Source organism: Cuculus canorus, chromosome 1, assembly GCF_017976375.1.
Source record: "Cuculus canorus isolate bCucCan1 chromosome 1, bCucCan1.pri, whole genome shotgun sequence".
NCBI classification, from domain to species: Eukaryota; Metazoa; Chordata; class Aves; order Cuculiformes; family Cuculidae; genus Cuculus; species Cuculus canorus.
The window spans coordinates 173,679,751-173,707,238 of NC_071401.1; the positions used below are offsets into that span (position 1 = coordinate 173,679,751).

The 27,488-nt window shown below is 35.2% G+C and overlaps 1 protein-coding gene across 5 annotated transcripts in view; it reads right to left on the reverse strand.

The window, feature by feature from the left end:
• The window catches only part of MON2 (MON2 homolog, regulator of endosome-to-Golgi trafficking), a 98,523-nt gene that overhangs the window by 52,496 nt on the left and 18,539 nt on the right, over window positions 1-27,488 (reverse strand). For all 5 annotated transcript variants that reach the window (XM_054051680.1, XM_054051672.1, XM_054051662.1 and 2 more), the window contains exons 3-26: window positions 26,313-26,440; window positions 25,334-25,465; window positions 22,280-22,409; window positions 21,644-21,741; window positions 20,864-20,989; window positions 19,932-20,126; window positions 19,076-19,200; window positions 18,574-18,713; window positions 17,032-17,185; window positions 14,958-15,190; window positions 13,387-13,468; window positions 12,503-12,684; window positions 11,220-11,332; window positions 10,552-10,656; window positions 10,223-10,303; window positions 10,062-10,135; window positions 9,893-9,983; window positions 8,485-8,586; window positions 6,138-6,248; window positions 5,225-5,400; window positions 4,153-4,315; window positions 3,356-3,649; window positions 2,428-2,626; window positions 24-652 (exon numbers count right to left, since the gene is read on the reverse strand). In XM_054051680.1, coding sequence (XP_053907655.1) covers window positions 24-652; window positions 2,428-2,626; window positions 3,356-3,649; window positions 4,153-4,315; window positions 5,225-5,400; window positions 6,138-6,248; window positions 8,485-8,586; window positions 9,893-9,983; window positions 10,062-10,135; window positions 10,223-10,303; window positions 10,552-10,656; window positions 11,220-11,332; window positions 12,503-12,684; window positions 13,387-13,468; window positions 14,958-15,190; window positions 17,032-17,185; window positions 18,574-18,713; window positions 19,076-19,200; window positions 19,932-20,126; window positions 20,864-20,989; window positions 21,644-21,741; window positions 22,280-22,409; window positions 25,334-25,465; window positions 26,313-26,440 — 3,863 coding nt within the window. The remainder of the gene's footprint in view (window positions 1-23; window positions 653-2,427; window positions 2,627-3,355; window positions 3,650-4,152; window positions 4,316-5,224; window positions 5,401-6,137; window positions 6,249-8,484; window positions 8,587-9,892; window positions 9,984-10,061; window positions 10,136-10,222; window positions 10,304-10,551; window positions 10,657-11,219; window positions 11,333-12,502; window positions 12,685-13,386; window positions 13,469-14,957; window positions 15,191-17,031; window positions 17,186-18,573; window positions 18,714-19,075; window positions 19,201-19,931; window positions 20,127-20,863; window positions 20,990-21,643; window positions 21,742-22,279; window positions 22,410-25,333; window positions 25,466-26,312; window positions 26,441-27,488) is intronic.

A 27,488-nucleotide genomic window follows, 5' to 3' on the forward strand; every position in this document is an offset into this window, starting at 1 on the left:
CATATTTGAAGTCACATTATTACCTTTTGTAAAACATCTAAAGCTGTAAGGACCGCTTCCTGTAAACTTGTCAGAACTGCTTCAGTGTAAGATGGAAGGATGAAAGGGGAAGCATCAGAACTGATTGGAACTGAAACAGCACCGTGCAAAATGACACCCAGCTTTTGGAGATCATCCATGCTGAAACCAGTTTTGATGTGTTGGTAAAGAGCTGGGAATATCTGAATTAAAGCTGTAAGAAAAGGCTGGCTGGGAATGAAAGTCAATTTATCACAAGTAATTGGAGGCCTCGTACTTTCTGAACCAATCCTATACCAGCTGTTCCAGGCTGCCCACCAAAGATTCAAATCTTCAAGCTCATCTGTTATTACAGGTGGTTCAGATCCATTGTATCTTCCTATTCTTTCCCCTATGGAGTCAGTTCTCATGAACGATCTGCCAAGACTAGTAGCAGTTGTTGTCCCTACCACCACGGGTACTGAAACATTGATAGCAGGGGGTGTATCAGGCTTCTCCGAGTCTCGAACAGGAGAAACAATCTGCAAGATCTCTTGGAAGCTTTTCAGAGCGGCCAAGGAAACTTCATTATTTTTGCTGAGTGCTGCTGATTGGATGTGATCAAGAAGAACATCCCAGGCTTGGGAAAAGTCTCCTGTTTTTAAAAAAAAGAGAAAAAAAATCAACTTGGATCTGGCTTACTATTCCCCTTTCCACCCACCCTGCCTGTAAAGGGCTGTACATGTGCTTGTTACTCTAATACAGAGAAATTTCATGAGGTTAGGCGATAGCCTGAATGACTTTCAGAATATATCAGTTCAATCGTAACCAGAAAGAATGAATGTGGGAGAGAAACACAGAAGTATGAAGAATGAAACAAAATATCAATGTTTAAGTTGAATTTGTTAGCGAAAAATCAGATACCATATCACATACCAGAACAATATGTTTTCGTTATTCAGGATAGTGAAATAGATTTGTTCTTATACATACCAGATGCCTGTTTGTTTCAAAAAGCATTAAGCATATACAAAGAGTTAAGGGTCAAATCTATAGTCAGGCAATGCATTTATAAAGATTTTATTTTAAAATGCTCTGACAATTGTACTGTGTAAAAAGAGTTCACTTTTGGAGTTTGAACTTGTCATTAAATTTAGCCTTAACCTTAAATTTTCTATGCGACTAATTACTGGGTTTGAATCATTAAAATAGCTCTGTAATGTTTTAATTTTTAGTCAGTTTTAACCTCAAATTTAATATAGTTTAAAATCTACTACATTTCTGCAAATGACCAATACTCTTGATAGCTTTTAAAATGTTGAGATATATATATTAACTGTGTATTATGGGATGGTGAAGGTATATTAATGTAATGGGGAATTTTCTTTGCAAGCTATACATTCTTTATATCACATTTTTATTTTTTAAAGTAATTTAAGTAATTCTAGTAAACTAAACGAGAAATGAAAGCTGTATTAAAATTTTATCAAAATATCTGTTCAGAAGCCTAAACAGGAACATTTTTTCTGTACGAAACAGGCATGAATACTGAACTAATATCAATACATTCACATTGTTCAATTTTAGGTAGTAGTATTCTCTATTTTACGTTAGCTTGATACATGACCTCATGTTTTATTTGTGTAAAAAGAAAGCAAAAAAGTAATAGGGGAAAATCAGAGTCCAAGAAATAGGAAGACAAAGAAACAAAGATATCAAGGAGTTACAGAAGAAAAACTGAAGACCTGAAAAGGGGAAAGGTAAGATTTTAAGGAAGAAAAAAAAATGGGAATTCACTTCAATTAGCTGAATTAGAGACAAACACTAAAGTAATTCAAACTGTGATCTCTGTACAAGACAAATAGTGGAGGAGTATCATGAGGAGAGAAAAATGATCACTTGAAATACTGGGTAATCCCAATGTCTTTCATGCCATAACAATTCCAATCTTCTCTATAAAACTTTCTTCTTTTCTATGCTATATAATTCACTGACTTTACAAGTGAGTTCTCTTTACATTGTAAGAGCACTGCAGAACTTGACACACTGATGCCACGGAAGAGTTCTAGGCAAGTGTGGTAGAACCTTAGAAACACAAGAAGAAAAATATATTCCGACAATCAAAAGAACAAAAAAAAATATTGTTATCAGTCTACTACAAATTAAAGCTATTTGGCACCTACACCACAGACTAGGGATATATAGTCTCAACTGCTGTCATATGGAATATGAAATGGTACTTAGAAATTTTGGCTTTAAGAAGTATGACTTAAAATCTCCATAAATTAGAACCACATTTGGGATGAGACACAACAGAACACACTTTTAATCTAAGATTAAGATTCTTGCCCAGTGCTTGAACTGAAAAAATATACAAAAGCAGAAAGTTTATTACTGTATCTTTCAATAATTTTAAACTATGAATTTTACCTAAAGGCTGCAGTAAGTATCTTCTGGTGTTAAATATTCTTGCAACTCCAGCCAGCGTTAATACCCATGTCTCAGCCCACTGTTTCTCAGCTGTATCTCTTGAATGATGAATGAGAATGTTGCCTCCTCCTGATTCAATTTTCTCTTTGTCAGCTGTGGTAGAAGATTCTCGAACCCTATCCAACAGGTGAAATAAAACCTGTAACAGCCAGAAGAGGAAAAAAACAGTTTCAAATAATAGTTGTATTTATGGTAAAACAACAAAACCCAGTAATTTTTCCATTATCCTTTCTATCACTGTGTCACCTTAAGAATTCCCTTATTGTAAACAGTCTCTACAACACCTGAGAGTAAGAATCAGCCAACTGATTTTCAATTGGGAAGGTCTAGAAACAGCATGATCAAAACCACCGAGAACAGCGTTAGCACTAACAGGCAGCTAAACCCTCTGAATCGCAGATACCTCACAGGTGCAATAGGCAACAGACTCAACCACAGCCTGACTTTTCCGCAGGGCATAACCAACATGACTGTGATCTAGAACAGGGCATTTGATGGATACTTTCAAATAAAAAGAGCCAAAATAGAGTGCAAAGTAAAGCCTGACCTAACAGCAGATCAATCCAATCCCATGACCCTCAAACATCACCCTATTTTCGCACAAATTAAGGAGTCATTCATCGTCATAGGGAGGGAGCAGCCTTTTTATACAACTCCTGAGTAAGAAAAAAAAATGGCCAAGATACAAAAATTACATTTCATAAGAGGCTTTAAGGGCTAGAGAAAAGAAAGCAGGGGCGGGGGGGAAAGGTATCGGACTTCTGCCACTGTATCTTATCTTTAAAAAGTCTTAATAAACTAGTTAACCGATATTAAAATAGCATGTCCATCGCTATCAAAACCTTCAGCGAAAGATTACACATCATACCTTCCATATCACTGTGTGCCATGTTGAATGTTGCAATAAAGTTCCGTGAGCACCAATAGTAGAAAACAACGTCTGCCCGGCACTCTTCCTAACTGCAGGTCGGGGATCCACACACAGTTCTCCAAGTTTAGCATACAGGCATAACCAAAGACAATCAAATGGTGGTGCAGGATGAAAAGGCCTATTTAGCACCACCCCCTTTTCTTCTGCCTGTTTCTGCAACACTGCTTCTTCTTTGTTTAGCTCTTTTTCAATTATTTCACCTCTTTGGAAAAAATAATCTGAAATATTCCACTACAAAATAAATAAAACATATGTTGCTGTACAATAAAAACATTGTAATGCTCTTAATGATCATGAAATAAATTGTTTCTCATTTCCATATTTAAAAGTATTTTGAAGTACATCAAGATATTAATTTCTCAACACTGATAGAAGAAGACCAGCACATAAATCCTGCAAGGTGCAGAAAGTATTTTTCTTGGCCTCAGCTTTTAGGCCCCAGTTACACCAGGTACTAGCAAGAGAAACAGTGTTATTAAAAATAAAGACACTGATGAACTTGGTTATAACATAGTGCTATTTCTTTACCTAACCCCGGAATCATGCAAATTGGAGCTAAAGTGTGCTCACTCAATTTACACGTATCCAAACGACAGCATGGGAATTCACTAAGAACTCAAAAACCAGGTTTTGGCTCTTATTTGTAAAATGGATTACAGATTAATTTTCACTAACAAAAAAAAACCAAAAAGAAAGGCAGAAGCATCATCACAATACGTTAATATAAAACTCACCAACAAACCAATTGAAGTTAAGCTAATATTTAGCTCTTGGTTGTGAAGTCCAAAGCTTCCTGCAACTTCAACAACTATCTGTAGACAAGTACATGGCATTGTTGGAAGAAAGTCTGTCACAACCAACTGAAGACATTGGAATGCAGTCCGTATTAAGGACTCTCTTGAAAAAAGAAAACAAAAAATAAAACACACACACTCTCATTTCAAATTTCAAGAGCACAAGAATGTTTTGAATACAATAACTCAGGAGACAGCATTATTTAAAAGAAAAAGAAAAGAAAAAAAAAATCCATCTAATGATTATTAGATAAATTTGCAACATTTTAAGTGTTTCAACCAGAGAGTTTTTTTTAAGATTTAACATGAAGCTGAAGCTTCAAATTCTGATGAAGTATTTTAGTCCATGTTAACTAGTTAGTAAAGTTGAAGTTTAGGGTCTCTAGTGGTCCTTAGCTAGTTTTATACTGCGAAGTCTACTTCTCTGTCACAGAGATCTAAGATTTGTTAGTTCAAATGTGTAAGCTAGAACACGTTTAAAAAAGCCACAACAGACAAAACAAAGCTTAACCTTAAGCATGACAATATTCAAAAAAGTAACCTGTTCTGAACAACTTCTTGTATTAGCAGTTACAAACTGAAAGTATGCCAAACAGGTGGAGAAAATGTATTTTTATTTATTAAGAACAATGCATGCCAAGGTAATGGTGGTCTAACTTGCTTCCAATACTGTATTATGTTAGACAAAATCTTTTCAAAATAGCTACAATTAAATGGATCTTTAATAAATACTTTGCCTTCAGAATTAAATTCTGAATACAAGCATAAAATAAAAATGTAGTGTGGAAAAGGTTTTTTGAGAAGGAGCTCTCAGAAGCAGCAAGGTCATCTATAACTATAACTTTGTTTAGTGAGAGAGAAAATGAAATAATCAAAAGGAGTAGTGGAGTGTAGGTAATACAAAATAGGGAAGTTGCATTTAAATTTCACTACAGTTTTGGTGGGTTTTTTTAATGCCTAATGTTTAATGTATAAAAGAAAATACCCAAAGGTTTGTAATACAGAAACTTACCCCTGATCACTTCGTATTGCCCCCATGACTCCAAGCACCAACGGCCAACCAGGTCCTAAGCTGTCACCCTGACTTTGCAAAATCTGTAGCACACATTCCAACTGTTTGATTCTGATATCAGGATGACTAATATTTGACAGTTCCTTTAATGGATTCAATAAAAGCAACTGCAGTCTCTAAAAGTAAATAGCAAAGCATATTAGGAATGCTAAAATTTAAACGATCCTTTATTATTTTTAGGCATAATAAGTGAAAGCACACTGTACCAATTTAAGAGTCATTAAATTAATTCCATACCTCACTCATTAAATGTTCAAATTCAGTGTCAGATTGTTCTTTCTAAAGAAGAGTTTATACAGAATCTCAGCAGAAATCTACACATTTTGTTTCTTTCCCCTTCCTGTTATCCAGGTCCCCCAAGAAGTAGCTGCAACATGCTGTCACACTTACAACTTCACCTAGACTCAGCTTCCTAGTAAGAAGACCTTGAAAAAACTATCCATTGAACCTCAGTACAAATATTAGAATGGTTTATTAATAATGGATCGAATAGCTGTGATTTAGAAGGTTAGGCAATTTATTTTTTACCTGCCACCACATCACATACATACTTGTAAAGAGTTTGGAATTGTTTTGCATTCATGAATGTGATCTATAATCTGGTTTTAACAAACGGACACCATATACAAGCATCACCATTCTTCATTATGTTCATTAAAATGCCTGAAGTGATTCTCAATAGTTACTTCAGAATATTATAGCTGTAGGCTTTATAAACTCAATAGTAAAGTTGCCTTACGAATGCCTCCTATTCATTGAACTGCAGAAAACTTTCTCTAGGGAAGAGTTTGATTTCATGTTCATTTTAAGTTCCGAAAAAGGAGGAAAGCAGCTACTCTTAAACTTACTTTACCTGATTTTGAGATAATGGAGGATCATGACTGAACGTCAGTCCTGCTTTAATGAGAGAAGTTAAAGCTTCTGCTCCCCATTCTCTCATTCTGGAGTTTGGATGTTGACAGACCTAAAAACAGAGCAATATTTTGTTTAAAGTCACTTCTATTTAAGCAAGACTTTAATATATGCAATATAAAAAAACTGGATATTTTTATTACATTAGAATTTGAATACAATATTGTAATAATGTTTGTTACAACAATACAATAAATCTCTAGATAAGAATATATAATTAGGTTTAACAGTAAAAAAAAATTATTTTTTGGACAGACATACCTTCTGAATAAGGAAGCAATAGGAAGCAGTGAAAGACATAGAAGGAAAATAATGAAAACCACAGCAGTTCAAGCCAATACATTCTCCAAAACGAATATACTAACTGCTAATTCAGATAATGATTGTCTAAAAAGCATCGAGCAACTCTTCAATGAATGCCTTAAAACTCAGGTTTAACCTGGCTTTTAGCTACTATAAAATTCAAAGTTTCATCTTTCATGCGCTGCTTAACATAACCAAGTGAGGAAGCATGACAGTAGCCAACACAGAAAGAGTCTGCTCTTCTGTATGCTTAAATATAAAAAGTAACTACATAGTGAATGTAAAGTAAGTGTTATACTCCATTAGTTCAAAAACTTGACAAAACAATAGCAAATACTGTTTCAAACCAAAGTTTCAAATGCATGTCTTCATTTCTCTTTGTCTCCAAATTATCTAAATCTAATAGTTTTGCGAATTGCCTTTTTTTTAAAGCAGAAAAAAGCATTGTGCAGATCCACTGCACAGATACCTAGTATAAACTGTATTCACCTACCCGATACATCGCCCTCAGACAATTAAGTCTACAGTTTCATTGACCTCTACATAATGATTTCCATCCACCCTTAGAGCCCGAGCTTAGATAGTGTAAGAACCCAGAATCAAATTCCAAGACAGGATCATAAGGAAGGCTGATGGTTTTGGTTGGTGAACCATTCCTTTATCAGCCACTAGCCAAACTGAAAAGGAGGACAATGCAGAAGAGCTAGCAGATGCAGACAAGAAATAGCCACTCTCCTGAATTACTTATACTTTTGTTACACTACATGAAAGAGAGAATTTGAACCACTTCATGATGTCTGAATCTGAATAGATAATCAGTTCCAGAGACGAGGAACCAATTGTTGCCTTTGGTTGTGTTTTACTGAATTTGCAGCTGGTGTCTTCTCCTTCCTTACTGTACTTTGATGACTTAGGTTTAAAAGGAACTTGAGGCTTAAAACTTTAAGTTTAAAAGGCGGTACTTTAAAAGACATTAAAATATACTATTTCCTGCAAAATATACTATATTCCCACAATGGATAACAGACTGCTTACCAAATGAAAACAAAGATTTGGAGGGTGAACCTTATTGTCTTGGAGTGGACAAAAAGACAGGAGAAAGACATGCCTGTGCTTTAAGTCTTTAATCCCCTAAGTATCCAAATTTCTTCTCCTAGATAAAAGATTATGTGGAGATGATCTCCATAAATAAGGTTAGAGATGTCCAATCCTTAATACTGTTTGAAATCATGCACTGGTTCTAAGAAGTGTCGGATAGTTTCTGGAAATGAGAAAGAAAAGCTTTCTTTCCCTTACCCACTATAAAACAAGCCTTATTCTTTCATTTCATTTAATTTCATTATTCTACATATCTGTGTATAGAATTAAAACTTTACAATTTCATTCCATCACCTGTTTCTAGTTTGAAATTCAAAATTTAAGATTGTTTTTCTAAAAAATTTTGAGCTAATGTTTTGAATGGTTTGTTTAAGATAATAGTGTACAAATATACAAATAGCTATCATAATCCTATTTCAATGTCTTAAGTATTTTTACTGCAACATGAAAAATACACTCCTTCAATGAAAAAACAAATGTATTATTAGTGAATCTAATGGCTTATATCTTTACGGTTAGAACACAAAAACATATCTTAAAATCTCCCTAGATATTTGCACTATGTAAATCCAAAGTGCAACCTGCTTGTGTTACCCTAATTGTAACACATATATAAAGTATAATAAATTGCCATGTTAAAAACTTATAAAGACTGACAACACTATAAGACAAAGTTAACAGGAGATGCTAAAATATTAGAATTTAAGTAAGTAAATTCACTTCTGAATTCATATTGTGATATATTGAAGTTGCAAAACCAAAGCACATAAACCAAAACATATAAAAGCAATATAGATTTTTTAAATTACACTTTAAAAGTGTATTTCCACGAGACCTTTATGAATAGAAATCTATCTCTAGTGCAACTGATAAAAACAATTAGTTACCTCCAGAAGATGACCAGTCAGAGGTCTCCAAAGAATCTCAATCCTATGCATGTTAACGAGTCCTGTCTCCAGTAATTTAGCAACAGCAAAAAGCGATGGTTCCTTAATAAAATGGAAATTGAACACATGACTTTGAAGGAACTGAGATAATGTCAGAGCCTTTTGCTACGTTATAAATTAAGGTGCAGCAAATCTCATTGAAGTGCTGTGTTTCATAGGCTGTGAACGCTGTCACAACAGCTTAGGTAGCAGAGCTGGGGCTGCCACAGCATCTGCAGTACTTCATGATAAACCACAAGGGGGTAGCATTCTCCACGCCATGGAGAATACTTCTTTCATGTTTTTTCATATGGTTTTCTCCAAGTTTGACAACAACCAATGCACTGATAATCTTTTCAAAACTCTCATTTCTACAAAGTCCTCTCTCCATCCACTTTTATAACATTTTACTATCAAAATAGACTTTTTCTTTTCACAACTTTTAAAATTATATATGAAAAAACGATATATACTACTTCATTTAAGAATTCTCCCATGCGTTATCTTCTATCAGCTTCATAAACACTCTGCAGGAATATGATACATTTCCCATTCAAATACATATGCAAAGATTTTTTATAAGCTGCTTCTAATTTTTTTTTTTTTAAGTCAACATATAGTGAAAATTACTTATTGCTGGGGTTATTCTCTCTTCATATTTCTGACTTTTTATTCTCATCTTCAAGTGATCTCAAACACAAACGTTGCTTATTTTAATTCATTCTCTGTTGCTGTAATTGTCAAATATTATTAAGCATATTTTCTGTCATCATTATTTCTAGTGTAATAAATAAAGGAAAAAATTTCAGAAACTCTTCTCTGGTATTAGATTATTTCTACGAGAATATATATTCAATCTTATTCAGTCATAGGATATTTAACCTTTCTGGGCTAAAGGTTGTTTACTGAGGCTGACAGGAATACCATCATTTTCCCAAGAAATATGAATTATCTGAGATTTTTTAATATCTAAATTGTCAGGCTCTTTCTGAAGTATATTATAAAAGAAAACTGAAATGAAAATTAGCATCTCACAGAGCATACTGTGCTATTCAGAATCCCTAACCTCTGAAATCACAAGGGCTTTTAAAAGTTTTTTCCACCCACAATCTGATTAATGGAAACACATGACATTCCTCAGTTAACAGAAAAAAAAGGCAGGAATACAAAGAGAATACTCAGAGAATTGAAGAAACGTAAGAACCATTATAAACAAGGCATTCTCTAGTTCATAATTTATTTTTTTACTCTGGAGTATCAAATGTATAACTGTCTTAATATTAGACTAATTAGATTAAAGGATAAATATACAAGTCGCCTGCCTGTTTCACAAAAACATCTAAGAAGAATCTAAAGAACCTTTTTATACCTTATTGTTTCCATAGGCCATATCCATGGCTTCCAGAGACAGGGAGCAAAGCGCATTTATTAAATGATGTAAAGACACATCATCAAGGTACCTGAAAAATAAAACATATGAAAACACTGCCAAGTTTGAAATATACACGTTATTTTAATTATAATATATGGTTTCTTACTGTGAGCTTTCAAAAAGTCTTGACAATATGTTGGAAATGACTGGCAAATCAGTCATAACTGCTGTAGTCAGAACCTTTAAAAAGAGACAGAAATAAGTCTTAAAGATTGCAATAGGAAATAGCGCATAATCTTTAACAGTAAAATGAATAATCATGCTTACCGTGCTGGGCCCTTCTACAGCTCTTCCGGGTTTTAATGCACCCCCAACACCAGGCTTCAGTCCCAGAATCCACACAAGATGCTGAAATACAATAAGATCATTTTCAGCAGAAAAACTTTTTCTAGCAGAAACTAACACTGTGTTCAAGATACCCAGCAGATTAGAGCCAAACAGAATTCAAGGGGAATGATACAGTATTTACTCAAAGCAATTCAAAGCACACTACGAATAGAATCAAAGCTTCTTCTATTGCTCACATCAAAACTCAAAGCCAAATCATGGCAGGAAAGTGATGTATAAAAACAAGGCATAAATATCTCCTATTATACCTGAAGAGTAGCCAGGACAAGTTGCCATGATGTACCAAGAACGGCTCCATGGCAGTGAGCTAAGTTGAGTAATGTCCTCATGCACTGGATATTTTTTGAAGTCAGCTAAAAAAAAAAATCAAATGACCACAAGATTTTAATTAATCTACAATAATATTTTTAATAAATAGCTTAAACATTACTTTTAATTTACACTAGTGCAATGTATCTTTTTCAGAAAATTAGTTCAGTATCTCTCTGTCTTATCTCACTGGGGTTGATTATGATCTGATCACTACCCTGTCCTCCCAGTTTTACATTATCATCAAAGACCTAGGTTCAAGTAATCCAGCTTCAAATAAACCTTCTCCACAAAACTACAGTCTATCTTAAAAAAATGCACATAAGTGAACTTTCACACACAGGCACATAACAGACCTGAGACCTTGGGTTTTTCAAATGGAATGGATGGGAGCTGCTGAGCTAAGAGTCTGATAAAAGACTTACTCATGTCTTCTTTACAGTTACAGAATTTTGCTGTCCAGGGCTGTTCCAAATTAAAAGCCTGGGATAATATTTCAGGTAATCATTACTTTTAAGAATGCTGTTTATCTGTTATCTGGTTCTGAGACGAACTGAAATGATGCAGAAAGAAGCAGTTGAGCAGGATACGTAAAAGTCGTACTTACCATCACTGTTCCCTGTGGCTGAAGAGCTAAGGGTTGCCCTACTGCTACAACTTGCTGATGAGACTCGCTCGAGGGACTGATCATTTGAACGTTCTGTCCCTGAATGGAATATGCTAGAAGAAAATTGAACAGAAAAAATATCTAAATTTAAAATCCAGTAATCACTTGTGGTAACAACCACCTTCTGGCAAACGCACTCCAGAGAATTTTTTCACTGTATTAGTTTTCAGGTAGCTCACTTTGAGAGCTTTAGTTATATTTAGTTTATTATGTCACTGCCTTATGGAGTTAACGGAGTCAGTACCTCTCACAAACTAATAGATAGTAATTGTAATATATTAATACATTTCATGTTGACACTGAAATATTTGCACTAAGGTACAAGCATTAGTCTATATCTTAACCCAGTTATCTGTGGTAATTGTGTGTAAATGGTATCACAGTGTGCTACCATTATGCTACGTTGCGATTTTTTTCCAATACAGGACTTCAACATCCTTTTTATAACTCACCTGTATAAAGAAGAGTAACTTACATAAGGCATTCAGACTTGCAACTCAAGGTGTACGACCTCAGATTTGCAACCCAATAATACACCTAGGTTATGGGCTAGAGTAAAGCTGCTGTCCTTGTTCCCATACTAAGGTATTTTTGTTTTATATTAAGAGGTCTAATGTTAGATCCACTTGCACATTCTCCAGGTAGTTGCATTTCTCAGTACATAGTGATTCATTTTCAAAATTAGAAACAGAGTCATCCTCAACTGGCATATCCCATCGACTACAACATTCTCTCAGGATGTGGGAAGTACTTACTTCTTGTAAGCTGAACAGAGCCCAGAACTTAAGATCTTCCACTTAGGCAGGAAGCGCTACCATCACTAGACAACTGTAGAAAAGACTGCGGTATATCACAAATGCAGGATGTTCTAACCAACACTTAAGTATCTGAGTTGCACAGAGACCTTTTCAGAATTTGAATGTCTTAATCACATATTCTAACAGATCTTCAGGATGATAGACAGATCTCCTTAGAATATGAACTTCTGACACACGCTACTAAACATTCAGGAAATTTAGGTTGCCTAGAATGATACCCAGCAGATGCTGCAAGACTAACCAGTTCCAGAAAGAAGGCAGTCTAGATCCTGTCTGAGGATTCTAACATAATTTAGTATAGCCAAATACTACAGTTGCATACAATCCTTACAATCACGTTCTGAGAAGATCTGGGTTTAGAGGACAATATATGGAAACACAATTAAGGAAAATCTATATACTTACATTTGCTGGACAAAGCTGCAGTTGTGCTGTTTAGTACAGTAAGGGCGTAGTGAGGAGGCAAGGATCCTTTGCAAATGGCAGTGATAAAGGCATCTCTTGATGTTACAAGACCAAGTCTTCCACAAAGTGCAGCCATGGTCAATTCAGCTTTTAGAATATTTTCAGTGGCAGCTTCATCAGTGCTGTGAAAGAGTACACATCATTTATGAAGAATTAATCCACAGCACAGAAGCAGGCAGCTAACCAAAACTGAAAGCAATAAGAACATACACTTCAAACCTATGAATACTATAAATACAGAAGAGCAAGCACAGCTAATCAACAAAATAATTCAGAACCGTTTCCTATAAAACTGGTTTTTTGTTCCAAATGACTTGAAGACTATGAGGAGGTATTTAAAACTAATTTCAGAAAATCGTGTTTGTCAACAAAAGACTTCTAGAAAGAGACAAGTAAGTTACCAAAGTTACTACCTAGTGAACAGCATTTCCAATTTAAAGACTACATAGTACTAACAAGTATTGAGACATTATTTAATCTTTTATAAAGAGTAATCAGGACAGAGGTAGAATCACTTCAATGTTTTGAAACATTCAAAGTAAATAGAAATAAAAACAATTTAAATAGTTCAAATGCAGGCCTTTGAAAATGTAATTATTCATTCTATATTGAAGCAATTTAAAGTTTGACGTCTAGAGATTTCAGTGTCATTTTCTCTTAACAGATCCTCACTCTGTCTAGCCATCGCTAACACACAAACATGTCTGCTCAGGTACCACGAACAGCATGCTCTCATACAACTGTCAACCAGTATCAAAAGTCAGTTCAAAACATAGCTGGGTGTGTCATATTTAAAAAATTAAGAGAAATGAAAGACCAAATACCTTGCATCAAGTAGGAGGGATAAAGCAGCCAGAAGACCACACCAACAAGCATTCACCATTTCTTCCCAGACAGCTCTGCTAACTTGGAAGAAATACATACACTTGTTTACAGAGGAAACACAGTATTTTACATAGTCACTTTCAATTATATCACAAAAAAAATGCTTTCTACTACATCTTTTAAAGTATATTTTTATATGCATGTTTACACAGACATACATTTGTGTATACATAAGCACACTCACGCTAGTACCATTTAAGCAGTCACTTTTAAGTAAATTTGCTAGAGTAAAAAATGCCACCAAGGCAATGCTTAGTCTAAATCACACCAAAAAAACCTTACAAAGGCGTATCTATCATCTTTTTCTGTAAACATAAACACTCCAAAATGCATAAATGTGGACAAGAAACCCACTGAAATTTTGTCCTTATTTTTTTCATTTCTTTAATTTAATAGGAAAATAAATACAGGTCTAAAGACCTATACTCCGCCTCTGTCCTTCCCACACCTCCCTCCCTCTTCCACGCCATGCCAACAGGCTCAGGCGGTGCTGCCTGCAGCACCATGGAGAGCTCCACATCCTGGGGCTACAGGCAGAGCCCGATACAAACCCTTTTCCTCTCCTTTCTGCTTCGACACAAACTTCAGCACAAGTCTCTGCTTCCTGGTACACAAGACAAAAATCACTCAAAGCCAAGTCTTACTGTATGTATACACACAGACTCCTTGTATGTTGTACACACAAAAGCTTTAGTTCATGAGTTCTGCTTCGAAAGAAGTTCCTCCCTAAATACTTCCATATAATTCTAAATCATAGAATGGTTTGAGTTGGAAGGAACCTTAAAGAACATTCAGTTCCAAGTCCCCTGGCATGGGCAGGGACACCTTCCACAAGATCAGATTGCTCAAAGCCCCATCCAACCTGGCCTCTAACTCCTCCAAGGATGGGGCATCCAAGACTTCTCCAGACAACCTGTGCCAGTGCTTTACCACTGTCACAGGAAAACATTTCTTTCTACTATCTAATGCAAACCTCCCCTCTTTCAGCTTAAAACCACCACCCCTCAACCTATCACTACAGCCCCTGATAAAGATCCCCTCCCCAGCTTTCTTGTAGGCCCCCTTAAGTACTGGAAGGCTGCTATAAGATCTCTCCAGAGCCTTTTCTTGTCTAGGCTAGAATATCTCCATTAAAATGTTCACCATTTTGTCTTGTTACTGAAAACACAGTTTTATTTTAATATGGTCGTAACTGCCAAGTTTCTCTCAATTTTTTGTCTCTTGTGACCTTGGATCTCAGTGTCAGGCAGAATAATGGACACAGGAAGGCAGAACAGTAGTTCTGGAGAACACAATGCCTGTTATCTCTCCCTCACATCAGACACACATACATTTGAAGCAGTATTACTACACCATAAGGAGTCTATTTTTTAGAGACTACTGCTGTTCTGTTACAAAACCAACCCCAAAACCTAATTTATTAGAAATTTTTATATAAACAATAAGTTTAAGCAACAAAGCCTGAACTATTTCAATCCTACTTTATGAAAAACTGCTGTATTTTACATACGTAGCTCTTTCTCTGATTGGTCAGATATAGACTGCAGGTCTTGCTGCTCTGAAGACTGTGCTGGTAATGAAGTTGTCTCTGTTGTGGTTTGACTGACGGTTTGTGCCTCCCCCAACTCTCCTTCAATCATGGTAGTGATACCACGGACAAGATCCAGTAAACAGTGAAATGCCACTGACATGGCATAGCCCTCAGGAATTGTAGGTGGCTCTACTTTGTCCAGCATTTCCAAACTACGAAATTGAAAGCATGACAAGTAAGTGTGTAACAGTACCACTGTGATTAAAAAAAATAATAAAAAATATGATTCCAAATGAATGTTAAGTACAAACAGGCCTCAAATACCATCCTTCAACATTTGAAACAACTCAAGAAAATAAACTTCTTTACTAATTAAGTCATTAAGTAAAAGAGTTAATGAATCACTAAATAAAACAGTAGATGAAAGGGTACAAACTTAGTATAGCATTTAGATATGCAAATAAATATTTTTAAAAATTAACACATATAAGCAAGCATCACTGAATGAACTATTCTACTTCTATTACTATTTTACTTGGAGCCACTGCAACAGAACTTATTCCGAAGAATACAAGTACATAGGAACACCAGAGGAAATAGGTCGGAAAGTCATGCCAGTGTGACTATAGTTATAACAAACTGAGATCAAGTTAGATGTTCCTTTATCATTGAGTCCGTATGACCAGAAAAGCTTGTCATCAGACAATATATGACCAATATTCATCACTTACATATTCAGGTAAACAATGGAAATTATTTGTACAAAGAGGAAATGGTGGAACTGCAGCCTCATTGCCACTTATCGTCATATTTTACCTTTAAACCACATAAATAACTGCTGAGATACAAATCCAACAGGAAACAGATTGTAGCTGCCACAGGAGCAGCGTCTACACAAGGAGAGACAGTCTGTTAGAAATACTACCTGCTACCCCAACAACCACTATTTCCTCTTTTGCTCTATAAACTACTCTTAAAAAGGTTAGGCATTCCAGCTGCAATATACCACAAACTCTCTCATACTGCAGTGTCACCACTATTCTCTGCACAAAGGATTTTCCTTCTCACAAACATGTAAGGCTTGAGTTATCACCTCTAATTTCCTGAAGACTGCTGCTTTAGGTATCTGGGGGCATAGGCAGTATGGGGAAATCAAACGGTCAACATGTCAGCCTCTGTCTACAATGAAGTGTGTGTGTGTGTATATATATATATATATATATATATACATAAAAATGGCTATAATTAAAAATTATTAATGGGTTTTATAGTTACAATGTACCTGTGAGGTAGAGGTCTTGCATCCTTACTTTCAAAGACAAGAAGGCAAACTACTGAATAAATGAAGTGAGTAGCTACAGTTACATGGGAATAGCCATGAAAAATCTTTAATAGCCTTTGTCTATTCCTCTTAAAACCCCTTACTTCCTCATGTAAAGAAGAAGACAAGGCATAGTGTTTTGGGAAGAGACAGGCCAACACTAGCAAAAAGACCTCTGCTAGCTCCATTCACAATTCTTATCTGAAGATTAAACCATTGTGTAAAAGTACAAGATGTCACCATAGTATGAAAATCTAATAGCAAGAGTAGGCTAAAATAATGCTAGGATGTGACCCAAATCTACAGTTGCAGATAATTATCTCCTTACAGGCAGAGACATCAGATAAAAATACAAGATAGGAGAAGCATTGCTGACAAGACATGTTAGCAATAACTCCACTAATGTTTGCCATTACACAACCCAACAAAAGATATTCTAAAATTGTTATATACTGTAGTGAGACCTAAAACTAAAGAGCTAATACAGCAATGGTACGGTAGGAAAAAAAAAATCCAACAGATGCTATAGCCATAGGTGGTATTTGGATCAGAAACCACAGCATTTGGACAAAAACAGTGAAAAACTAGAACACCTCATGGCACCAACAAAAACAAAATCGATAATATACCTCAATTCCAGTCAAATGAAGACCTCAAAAAAATCCTTAAATCATCAAGTTGGAAATAAAAATATTTGTTATATAATTTTTTTGAAAAGATAGAGGTACTTACTAGGTAGCTTTAGCACTGCCTTGAACTGTTACATTCAGGATAGGTATCCAAGTGCCTCTGTACTCAAAGGCAGGTAATACAGTGGCACCTCCTCCCATTCCAAGCACTCCTGGGTTAGTTTGTGCCGAGCCAGTATTCCCCGATGCATTACTTCCTGTTCAGAAAAAAAGAGTGACGAAATTAACCAATCTTGTTTTAGTGATCAGCAAACATCCTTGTTCTATCTCTAATTTTTATGTCGAGATACATAGATTAATCTGAGATGTCCTGCTAAATAATAAGATCCACTACCAACACAAAAAACTATTTTTGAGCTCCCTCTGCTGTCTAAAACAGGATCTTATGTGCAAAGAAAACAGTTTAAAAGGCACAGTTGATTGATATCATCTACCTTATTGTCAGCTGGAATAAAATGTTTCTGTGAAAGGTACAGCAGCATTCATAACATTCTGCAAATGAACTAAACTTACATGGTTTTGATAAAACAATATACATCTAAGTGAAGAGTCAAAAAGATATTTAAAAGATAAGGATAGTTTGAATTGCTGCATCTAGAACTCAGTGGTAGGAAAGAGAGGTTAATCACGCCAAGAACAAAAATCATCACAAAGTTTAAAGATTTCAGAAATGCAAAAGCTTCAAGAAGAAAGTCTAAGAGAACTGCAGTGTTTGAATCTCTTCCATGCCAAGGTAGAAGAAAAGCCACATCAGGGAAGACCTGACAACATGCCAACCAACATCTAGGAGGGAACAAATTCTGTTTACAACTTAAGAAGCCAAAAAAAGTAGATAAAAAGACAGGGAATTCTGCATATATACACTTCCTACACACAGAAAGGGGTCCATGCTTACTAGGAATAGGCACCACAAGTTCAGACTCTGTCTGTACAGACACTGAGGAGAGAAGAGCAGAGTTCTCAAGAAGGAGACTCACAGTGCTTAACGCATCAGTGTAACAACTGCTACTTTGGTGCGCGTGCTTTTAACATGTAGAGAGACTGAACTACTAATTTAGGCAATAATGAATTCACACAAAAGCCCATGTGTACACTTAAAACACCGTAAAGCTTAATACATTGAAAAAACCCAAATCATACTGTTAAACACAAACGGTCAAACAAACACTGCCACTAACACAAACACAGTTACAGTGGTTTAATTTTCAGTGATACCAGTGAACAGTCAGACATATACAACTATTTTTATATAAACATAACTCCTTAAAGTTGTAAAAAGGCTTACATTACACCAGCATAATAAAAGCGACACAAAACTCAGGGAGACACAGATTTCAACTTCTACAAAACAGCACACAGAAATGTAGGAGCACTGCTCTGCTGTCTGGGGGCTGCGTGTGCCCCACAGTACGGGTAGATAAAACCGCCTGTTGTACTAGGCCTGAAAACACTAATTTGTCTAAAACTAGCTTTTCACCTTGATGAACACGGTACCAAGTCAAATGCACATACTGAATCAAATGAGAATTTATAAATTACAATGAAATGCTGGAAAATTAAAATTATAGTAAGGACGAGGCTTTACCAGTTTGGTTTGGTGTTGCTGATGTGTTCCCTGTGCTTGGTACAAGAAATAGTGACTGGATGAAAGATCCTAGTGCATTCACAATATCACGGAAAACTTTAGTGGAATGTTGCTTCATATCATATGATTGACAAAAGGACCTGGAAAGTATTTTACCAAATATAGTAAGTATTTGACAAATTAGAGACTAAAAGCATATTTTAACAGAAACATCCCCCCCTCCAAACTGTAGACCAAAAGCACATTTTAACTGTAAATAATCAGGTAAATAATAACAATATGTAGTTTTAGGTAAATGCTCCTTTGGCAGTAGTAAGAAAAAGAGGGTTTGGAATACTCCCATAACAATAATTCAGAACTTCCTGGATAACGTGCATGTTAATAAAAAATTATCTTGAAGATTTTATTGCATTTAAGTTTCTATGTATTTACAGCATTTTAGGGAGCAGAGAAAAAGATTCCTTAAATTGTATGTAAAAATGAAACTCAATATATTTAATACCTTAATAGCTGAGGTTGTACACAAAGTCTGTGAATAGATTCTACTGCAACAGCTCTTAACCACTGTGGTTTGTCGGCATCCAGAAACTTAACCAACAATGACAGAAAGATTTCACATTCTGTTACCTAAAAGATATAGTTTATAGACATTAAATGAAAAGAAAAAACTGTCTACAAAATATTTTCAAAAAAAACCTTCTGCTTCATCTTAGGAGTCCTATCCAAGCAAGTTTTGCACAGGATCTAAAAACAACTCTTCAACAAGCATTTACTCAAAATTATACAAAAAACATAACTAATAACTGTAATAATTTTGCCAAGCTAACATTGCGTATGCAATTGTACTGAAGAAGTTAAATTTCTCACAGAAACTGCATTGTTCTTACATGTGCTAAACTAAACAAATGAAACCACAAAAAAATCATTTTTAGCAAGTAGCTAATATTCAGGAGATAAGAATAGCTGAAATGTGTTTTTTACACACGTTCTGTCAACAGCTTTAGCAACACAAGTCAAAAGCCTCTTAGCACGTATTAACAAGGCACAGCAATCAACAGTATCTAAAGTCAGGCAAACAACATAAGAAGATCAAAAGGTTCCCAAAATCTTAACTGAAAGGCACTTAAGTACAGAATAGACAACAGCTAATCTACCCTGAGAATTTATACAAGCCCATGTTCAATAAAAACATACATGCGGAACACATGTAAACACAAATACACATAAAAGGAAAAGAATACTTAGACTCGGTAGATGTCAACAGTTCCCAAGAACTAATTAATACTATTACTGATCACAGTACTGCAATATATACAGAAAAACAGAATTAAACTAAGAAAATTTGAACATATTCTTACCAGCAAACTGTAAAACTGCTTAATCAAAACAGAAACTACTCTCAGCAAACGCATACAGATGGGGAAGTATGGTTTTTCCACTGGTGCCGGGGAAGATGACATGCTGGAACCTTGCCTGAATTTGATGTTTGGGGAGAAGAGCTTTATAACAAGAGGGCATACCCTTTCTTTAAGAAGAAAACTGAATTCCTGATGCTGGAAAAGAAAACAGAACAAATTATAAGCAGATGTTCTTTATTGCTACCAGTAGCTCTGATTATGCATCTTATTTACATTTACAATTATGATTAAGCACTCCAAAGTCAGGTAAATCTTCGCATAAATTACATGCTCGGGAAATGAACAGGAAGAATGGCAGACACCATTGTAAAGCTACCAAAAAACATGATGAAATTATGTGGTCATACTATGCATCTTTCTTCTTATATTTTGCAAATCAGCTGCTAGTACATCATTTATTATATATTTTAAATTTAGCTGCTGTCTCCTAAAATGCATTACTGTAGGATCACGGTGCATTCATATACAGTAGATGGACCCAATTAATACTTGTGGTTCTTGCTACTTTACTTTGCAAGTGGGGTGAGGTTAATTTTTTCCTTGGAATAACAATGCCACAAACTAAGTCATAGAGCTGCCATACATCATGCAAGATAAGAAAATGGATCTTTGGAGGAGATATAAACAGTAAAACTAAACATGTAACATAGTACAACATGCTCTACAAAACATACAAACGCAGTGCTTGGGAATAGAAAAAGCGAGCAAAAAGCACACAGCAGTTTTTCTATCGAAAAAAATCCGCCATGTAAAAGCTACAAGACCTTTCAAAAAGTAGTACTTATGCTAAATTAAAGAGCAGTTCATGAAGTGTAAATTTTACTACCCACATGAACCAAATTCTTCCTGTTTTTCCCCCAAGAACTACTCACTTGTAAAAACACTTGCGGGAAGTCATTGAGGACAGACTCAAGAAGTTCAAGGCCAAATGTCCGAGTCATTTCTGTCATACCCACAAGCCAGTAGGGAGCATCAGCATTAACTAACTGACAGAGATCCTTAAAAAGAAAAACAATAACATTTACATTCTCTGCACAGTCCTGTACCGGCACAGGTTTTCCGAGTCTACAACAAAAGCTACACTCTATCCCTCTTTTCTAATGAGTAATTTTCCAATTTTGATACAATTTCCCCTCAAATATTTCTTTTACAAAAATAAAGCAAAAAAACTTTTTAGAGGAAACTTTAAACTTTGCTGCTACCCTTGTAGCAAACGTATTCATTTCTACCCTCAAAAATATCTCAAGACCAGTGAATTTGATAAGCCAAGAAGATTTTTATTCACATCATGAATACAACTACTATTTTTCATTATATACTCAACTTTAATATACAATATCAAGCACAAAAAACAAGATCAAACTATAGTAGTGGTGTTTGGCTCACAGAAAAAAAGAATCTTGAATTTAATCCAGACATGCACGCTCAGCTGTTATTTAAGATTTACAGGAAAACATCTTCCTAGGCCACTTCATCTTCATTTTCCAACCATGCCCCTGGGATACTGCATATCATTGCCACTTACAATAAATGCAGACTAGAAGGCCTGAGGCTTGACCTTGTCAATATGCCAACAGCAAGTTTTTGAAATCTAGAGAGGTGGAAGTCCCCAATCATAACCACAAATGTATTAATATATGCTCCCCAGCTACCTGAAAAAGCATATATGCATCTTTAGCACATGGCTTCAGCGTACTGACAGATCTTCTGTTACTATTTCCTTGAACTGCAACTGGCTGGTCAATAATATCTGTGGAAAAAAAAAACAAAACAATTTTGTGAACAAAGGTACTGCTGAAAATCAAGTACGCATTAAAGTGTTCTTACAAAAAGATTCCTGGAGCAAGCTAGGTAATTATCATGTCTACAGAAATAAACATTAGATTGAGTACCAAAGATCATCAATACCAAGCATTTCTTTCTAACAAACATTCCCTGCAAAACTACTACTACCGCTTATTTCAAACTCTATCTAAGTCACTTTCACCTTAAATGACACCCTCATCTCAAACTCCTTCACAACACCAACCTGAAGACAAGTTCTCACAGCCTGGGAAAAAAAAAAAAATCTAGATTTTACATATTACTGTACAATTTGGACTAACACAGCGGCTAAGGATTTCATCTCCTTTGAATACAAGTAAAGGTATAAAAGATAGTAAAAAATTAATGTCTGTGATATCATTTATACCATTCAATGACTTCTTACTATTTTTTATCTGAAAAAGATTTGATGCGTGTCCAAACAACAGGTTAAAACAAGCAAGCAGAGTAAGAAGTATGCACACCTTTGTATCGTTCATCTTCAGCAACCACTCTCTCAAATACAACAGTAACTACCTGCCGCACTGTAGCTGCTGCAGTGTTATTTGTGATATTATCTTTCGTGAAGTGCAATCGGAAACAAAGCACAATGGCCTGAAAGGGGAAAAAAAAATAAAAATCACCTTACAATAATATATTTTCATCTTTTAGCTAAGAGTCAAGACAGCTGTTTGAGGAATGCTTTCCACTAGTTTGTCAAAAGGTTGCTAGAAAAAAATTGTTTCAGTAACTTTAAGTCTAAAGAATCAGAGTAAGTTTTATGGATTACTCAAAAATCTCTTTCGTAATCCTCCCCAAAGGTAATCCTGAAGTGGTACTAACTGAAGACATTACGATGTGCCAATAGAACTATAACCATTGTACAGAGCAATAAACATAGTAATCAACCACATAAAAGAACTTGTATGAATATTAATGTAAAAAGCACATTAGGATTACACAGTTAATCAAAAGGTCAGTCAACTCCAAACCCTAAATGCCATTCCTCTCCTGCTTTAAATCACGACACTTTCACAACCACACTGCCTCCACTGCTATTACTCCCAAGGCGCATACTTTAACGTGTCATTGCACTGGCAGCAGCCTGAATACTGTGTCCCATTGGATTTCATATTACTTCTAACAGGTTTAGTTAGAAGTTTAATAGTTACTTATTTTATAATTAATTTTGAAAATTAAGAACTGTATGTGTAGTGAAACCTGTATTTCTTGTTCTTTTGTCCTTATTCTGTGTTCTCACGCTTGGACTACTCAACCACACCCAGCCACAGTGCTACACGCTCTAAAAGCCAGACAAGATTCAGAATTTTCTTTTGCTTCTTTTTCTTGAAAATGATTTGGGGACTCTGCTCAGAATCCCTATGTTATTTTGAAATTTTACCACACAATCATATCCTTGGACTTTCAGAAGTTACTCCATGATTCTTTAGATTAATCTAACAGCAATGTTTATATTAAGGGTTTTTTCAAGATGGTTTGCCAGTAATTTTCATAATTTAAACTAATCAAGCTGAAACATGAATATGCAATATATGTGTAGCTCAAACAGATACTCCCTAAAAACTTTTCAACATGGAAAGAAAAACAATTTTGACATATTTCTCAATGGGGGGGCGGAGGGGGAAAGATGGGAGAGGCAGGCAAAACCTATACTAAATCATTGCACCATTTTGCCAACGCCAAGTAATGCTTTTATTTGCTTAAGTGAGAGAAAGTTGTAACTTCAGGCCTTGAACAACAGCAAGAAATTTGAAAGATATTTGCTCTGTAAGGAATGTTATTTTCTTTCACCTGTCAGAGCCTGCCCAAATTTGATAATACACTTCTAAATGTACTAGATTTTAACATACACTAAGGAAATTGTTAGAAGTACAGCAATTAGATTCTCCAGGAATCGTAAGCATGCTTCTGGATCAGGACAAAAGGCAAGAGAAAGAGACACTAGGAGAGACCTTCCCTACTTATCTGGCACTGCTGCACCCACATGCTCTGGCAGTTAGTGTCCAACAGGAGGAAGTTTCTAGACATTAGAGATGAACAAATACAGGATATTGGAAAATGTGTTTGGAAGACACACACACAAAAGCTAAGTGAAACAGGATGTAGATACCAAGAACCAAAGAATAATGCAGGAAGAGTGAGAGAGAGAGGGTATACGGAGGCAGAAACAGAATAAATAATGGAAATCATGAGAAGCAGATACACGATAGGCAGAAGAGAAAGGTAGGGTGGACTTAAATAGCAACTGTCATCTTCTAGAGCCTAGATTCAAACTTGATAAAACAACAACACTGCAGGTCGTAAGGAACACACCTGTCACCCAGTTAATAACTGGCAACCCCATATTTCCGTTTTCTTCAAAACTCCTGCTTCTGCCCAAGAACTTCACACCTCATTTAGAAAATGAGCGTTATTTGTAACAAAAGAAACAAGATAGCGCTGAAGAGTCTTTGACATAATTTGACTACACAAGTTAAAAAAGAAACTACTGACAAACTCTTCAATCCTTAGCAAGTTTCTATTCTGCTCTTTATAGGTTTCATAAATTTTCCATTATCTTCCTGCCTTCAGCACACCTTTGTAACTTAGCTTTGTTTTCCTTTTGTGTTCTTCATTCCCTTGGCTAAGTAGATTAATAATGATTTCAATATACACACATTTAAGCAGCTAGGAAATTATTTCATTAAAACCAGAAGCAAAGAAAAAATTAAAACCTTCCAGCAGAACAGAATGCCTCCAAAATATTCTTTAATTCTGTTCTCCCTCTCTCCCCCACAAAAAAAAAAAAAAACACTCTGATATTAAAGCAATACATTGAAAAAAGAGCTTAACAGAGACCACAATTTAGAATGATCTGTTTAAAATCGAAAATTCTTTCTTATGTTAAAGAGAAATAATTATAAAATGTAATCTAGAAGAGAAACTTTAAACAGAATTTCACAATTCATAAATGGGTAAACAATGTTGCTCCTTGAAAGAGAATTATCTTGTAATTTAAGATTAGAATGGATCAAAGTCCTTATTTTTTTTTTTTGTCTTAGTTGAAACATAATATCCAAAATGGTACCTTTAAAACGATACAATGAAGTTGTTTCACTTTTGACTAAAAGAGCAATAAAGAGACTGCTTCCAAAAGAGATTTAAAGCAGGGTGGCAGGCAGCTTCTTCTAACATTTTGCTTTATAAGTGAGAGCTTACACTGTGCTACGTGCTGATTTCAGTTCAAAAACGTACATACAACAAATTTAGCAGATGAGAAGGACAGTCATTAGCCTGTTTTTATTGAAAGTTCCCATTAAGCCAGAGAAATATTATTGTGGAGGAATTAAAAAACAGATTGAAAAGGAAACTGGAAGAAATTCTGGTTTAGGAGTCTAGATATAAAGATAATAGGGACACAACAGAATCAAGAAAGCCCCCTCATCTTCCATTATTTCCAAATGCTTGATATGTAAAATTTCTCCCTGTCCTTCCTCTTGGATATTTTAAGTACTACAGTTGGCACTAACAAGTCCTACCTTAGACAGCGCTTCATCATGCACAACTGTATTGGTGGTTAGAAGTACAAGAACCGTCTGGAGCAATTTAAGTTCTTCAAGACTATTTTCCATCAGTTGCCAAAGCATATTAATAATGTTTCCTGCTGCAGCCTACAAAGAAATAGGTTTTTGCCAACAATGAAGATGTTTACATACTGGTATATAATGTGGCATATAATGTGGACACATACGAGAACAACATTCTCATAAATGCATACCATAAATGAATTTGCATGTTTTTCTATACCATAAGACTACACTGAGAACATTAAATCAATTTCATTGTCACAAGCTTCCCAAAATACTTTTAAAGAACTGACAGCAGAAATCTCTTAATGTGTTGTCCAAATTAAAGTGTATACTTCATTTTCTACTTGGAAATATACAAAGACATTTTATCCTCAAAATTCATTCATATCAGAGAAATAGTGTAATCTTACATTATGCTAGCACAACTGAAGATATATTTTAACAGATATATGAAGACATATTTAACCTGCTTCTTAATACACTGCATATACAACATAGTAATATGTCATGACACTTAAAATTGCAGGAAATGTGCATCTATTTTATCTTATTTTTAAAAGTAAAATGTAAAAAATCCAACATAATACATAATGCTATCACACAGAATAAATTTTGTGGATGCAACTTTAAGAATTATATCTATCAAGGACCATTAGATATTCTATTCCTGCAGTATAAGAAAGCAAACTAAATGAGCTGGTTTGAAATATCACGAATTTCCTTTCAGAAGTTACTAATGTTTCCTCACATTTTTTTTTCTTAAGAAGCTTTTCTTTTAAATTACAATTTTTAAAAACAGATACAAGTATTTTACAGACTATGTTCATTATAATACAAACAGCTCCTAAGAAAAAGCATTTACCTTCAGTTTGAGGCCTGTATTTCTCACATTGAAATATTTATGTATTTATATAACGACTGATCTTACCTCTGAAACAACTTCATGGGACATGAGCCTCTGTATGGCTGCTAGACACAGCTGAGTGATCTTTGGTTCCTTTGTTCCACAACCCATTAGAAAAGGCTGAACTACCTCTGAGCTGTTCTCTTTCAATGCTTTCAAAAAGAGATATAGAAGTAGTCAATGTTTAATACCTTGAAGAATACAACGCAAAATTTGTTAAATTTATTAAAAAAAGCAATTGCCAGTCTTGGAATTTTGCAACGCAAAGAAAAGCCACATGAAGATGAGACACTGGGCTCTCACAGCTCACTTCCACAATTAGCCTGGCTGAGGCTCAAATCCCAAGCACCTTCTCCCTTACACACCCAAGTGACTTTGCAAATCCAAAACATCTGCTTAGAGTCCATTTGGTTAGGAGGAAACTGTAACGTTCTGCCCACCCCAGAGCTCTGTCTGTCTGGCCTTGCAGTGGTGACCAATCCTGGTCTGGTAGTCATATTCTGCTCTGCTTCACCCTCAGCACCAAATTCAAAAGCAACACAGAGCATGACACAAAAGACATACCAAAGCACATGGCAAGAAGGGGAATAGCAAAATGCCACCAACAAAACAGGAGGGGAAAGAGATCCTGCGTATGCACATCTGACTGATATTTTCAACCAGTGTTTCATTGATAAAGGGCAGCTTCTTAAAATGAAGCTTTGTCAGGAGGAAATACAAGGTTTCATGAACTATTTTTTTTTTTAGGAGAAAAAACTTCACAATGAACACAACATTCCACACTGACATTTTAGAAAGCCTTTCCCCATAAAAGTCTAGAAATCTCTGATAAACATCCTAAAATAAAAAAGAACGTAACATTTCCAAAAGAAGAAAGGAAAGCATGACTCTGATCAATGAGTGCTTTTCTGTTTGCTTTCATGGTTGTTGATTCAAGCAAACTTTTAAGATTTTAGCTGCTCATCACTATGTCAGATACTAAAAATTTCCTCACAGTCCAAAGTTCAATGTGTGTTCTTACATTGAATGTGATAGACTGCGTTTTAACCTGTGTGATAAAAGAACTGAGTTCATTAAAAGTTTCACTTGCATTTTTAGATCACAGATATTACCACAAGCAATAAAAAATACATTCTCACATAAAAGCGCAAACATGATTATTCTGTTTTTTAACTTAAGTACAAAGCAAATAAACATGCT